Source organism: Vollenhovia emeryi, unplaced genomic scaffold (assembly GCF_000949405.1).
Source record: "Vollenhovia emeryi isolate VEMERY1.0 unplaced genomic scaffold, V.emery_V1.0 DF947101.1, whole genome shotgun sequence".
Classification (NCBI taxonomy): Eukaryota; Metazoa; Arthropoda; class Insecta; order Hymenoptera; family Formicidae; genus Vollenhovia; species Vollenhovia emeryi.
In genome coordinates, this window is record NW_011959265.1 from 1 (window position 1) to 1,747 (window position 1,747).

General features: G+C 41.4%; 1 protein-coding gene across 1 annotated transcript; it reads right to left on the minus strand.

Moving 5' to 3' along the window:
- Positions 1–252: 252 nt before the first annotated feature.
- On the minus strand, positions 253–1,623 carry LOC105558722 (the record flags this gene model as incomplete). Its single annotated transcript, XM_012006569.1, has 1 exon — positions 253–1,623. A coding segment is annotated over one exon (1,371 nt), but the record flags the coding sequence as incomplete, so codon positions are not given.
- Between the last annotated feature and the right edge of the window lie 124 nt (positions 1,624–1,747).

Here is a 1,747-nt window from a genome sequence, read left to right on the forward strand (position 1 = left end):
AAATAAAGTGGACTGTATTTCTTGACTGTTGTATGTACACCAGTTTCGTCTTCGAGTGTTCTAGCTCGACTAACGCCTTCCCTCGAATTCGATGAGCGGTTACTCTCGTCACCCGGTTTTCTGTTGATACTCGGTAACCTTCCGTATGCTTCCATATACATCGTTCGCACGCTTTCCTATGATGCTTACATCTACAGATCGTTCGCATTTATACATATACATACCGCCCACCGATTAATGAAGATTAATTTTTTATGGTAGTGAATCGCTTGTCGGTAGTTTGCACAGCCTATTTATTGCTCGCTTGAGATATCCGGTTGCGGTTTTCAGAGTTACAACTCGAACCTTGTCGTCGATACCTTTATGGGTTTCGATTACCCTTCCTATTTTCCATTTCAACGGTGGCAAATTGGGCTCTTGTATCAGAACAATGTCATTAATCGCGATATTCGGTTTTTCTGTTTTCCATTTAGTTTTGCCCTGCAGCGAAGTTAAATATTCCGCACTCCAACGGCGCCAAAAATCTTGCGATAATTTTTGAGATAATTGCCAACGATCTAATCTGTTTATCGGTACGTCGTTTAGATCTACTTCCGGAATGGCTGTTAATGATTCACCGACAAGAAAATGACCCGGAGTCAGTGGTTGTAAGTCTGTGGGAGTGGACGGTAGCTGACATATAGGCCTTGAATTTAAACAAGCCTCAATTTGTATTAATACGGTAGCTAATTCTTCGAAAGTTAAAAGTGCAGAACCCATGATGCGTTTTAGGTGAAATTTACAAGATTTCACTCCTGCCTCCCACAGACCTCCCATATGAGGTGACGCGGGTGGAATGAACTTCCACTCAATACCGCTTGGAATGCAGAATTCGTTGCTTATTGTATCATTCTCTTTGGTAATGAATTGTCGAACCTCGTTTAACTCATTTCGCGCTCCTACAAAATTAGTCGCGTTATCACAATATATACGCTGTGGACAACCTCGTCGTCCCGCAAATCTTCTAAGTGCCGCTATAAACGCATTCGAGCTAAGATCGCTCACTGCCTCAAGGTGTATCGCCTTCGTTGAGAAACAAATAAATAATGAGATGTATGACTTGTTTGTCTTTCGACCACGACCTCGGTTGACTAACGTTACAATGGGTCCGGCGAAATCTATTCCTGTTACATAAAATGGACGTCTAGGAATTACCCGATCTGCTGGTAATTGTCCCATTACTTGTGATAGTGGTTTCGGATTATTTCTGAAGCAAGTCATACACTCATGTACAATTTTCCTCGCTAGATTCTTTCCTCGGAGAGGCCAATATTTTTCGCGAATTGCATATAACAACGTTTGCGGTCCTGCATGTAATAGCCTACGATGCTCTCGCTTGAATAATAATTTTGTAAAAGTGCTCTCGGCTGGTAGTATAATCGGATGTTTTGTGTCGAATGCGGTTAACGAATTACGAATTCGACCGCCCACCCTGAGGAGTCCTGTTTCATCGATAAACGGACTAAGTAGCGCCAATTTGCTTGTCAATCTGATTTGCTTTTTTGCCTTGAGGTCTGACACCTCGGCCACGAAATGGAGTCTTTGGATCTCGATAATTATTAATAAATTCACCTTGTGAATTTCCTGCAATGATAGATTTCCCACATTCCGGGTTTCCCTTTTGGTTTTACAATTCCATATAAATCTAAAAATCCACGCTAGAATACGCTCGAGTTTCGTTAAACAAGAATAGTTATTTAATAATTGT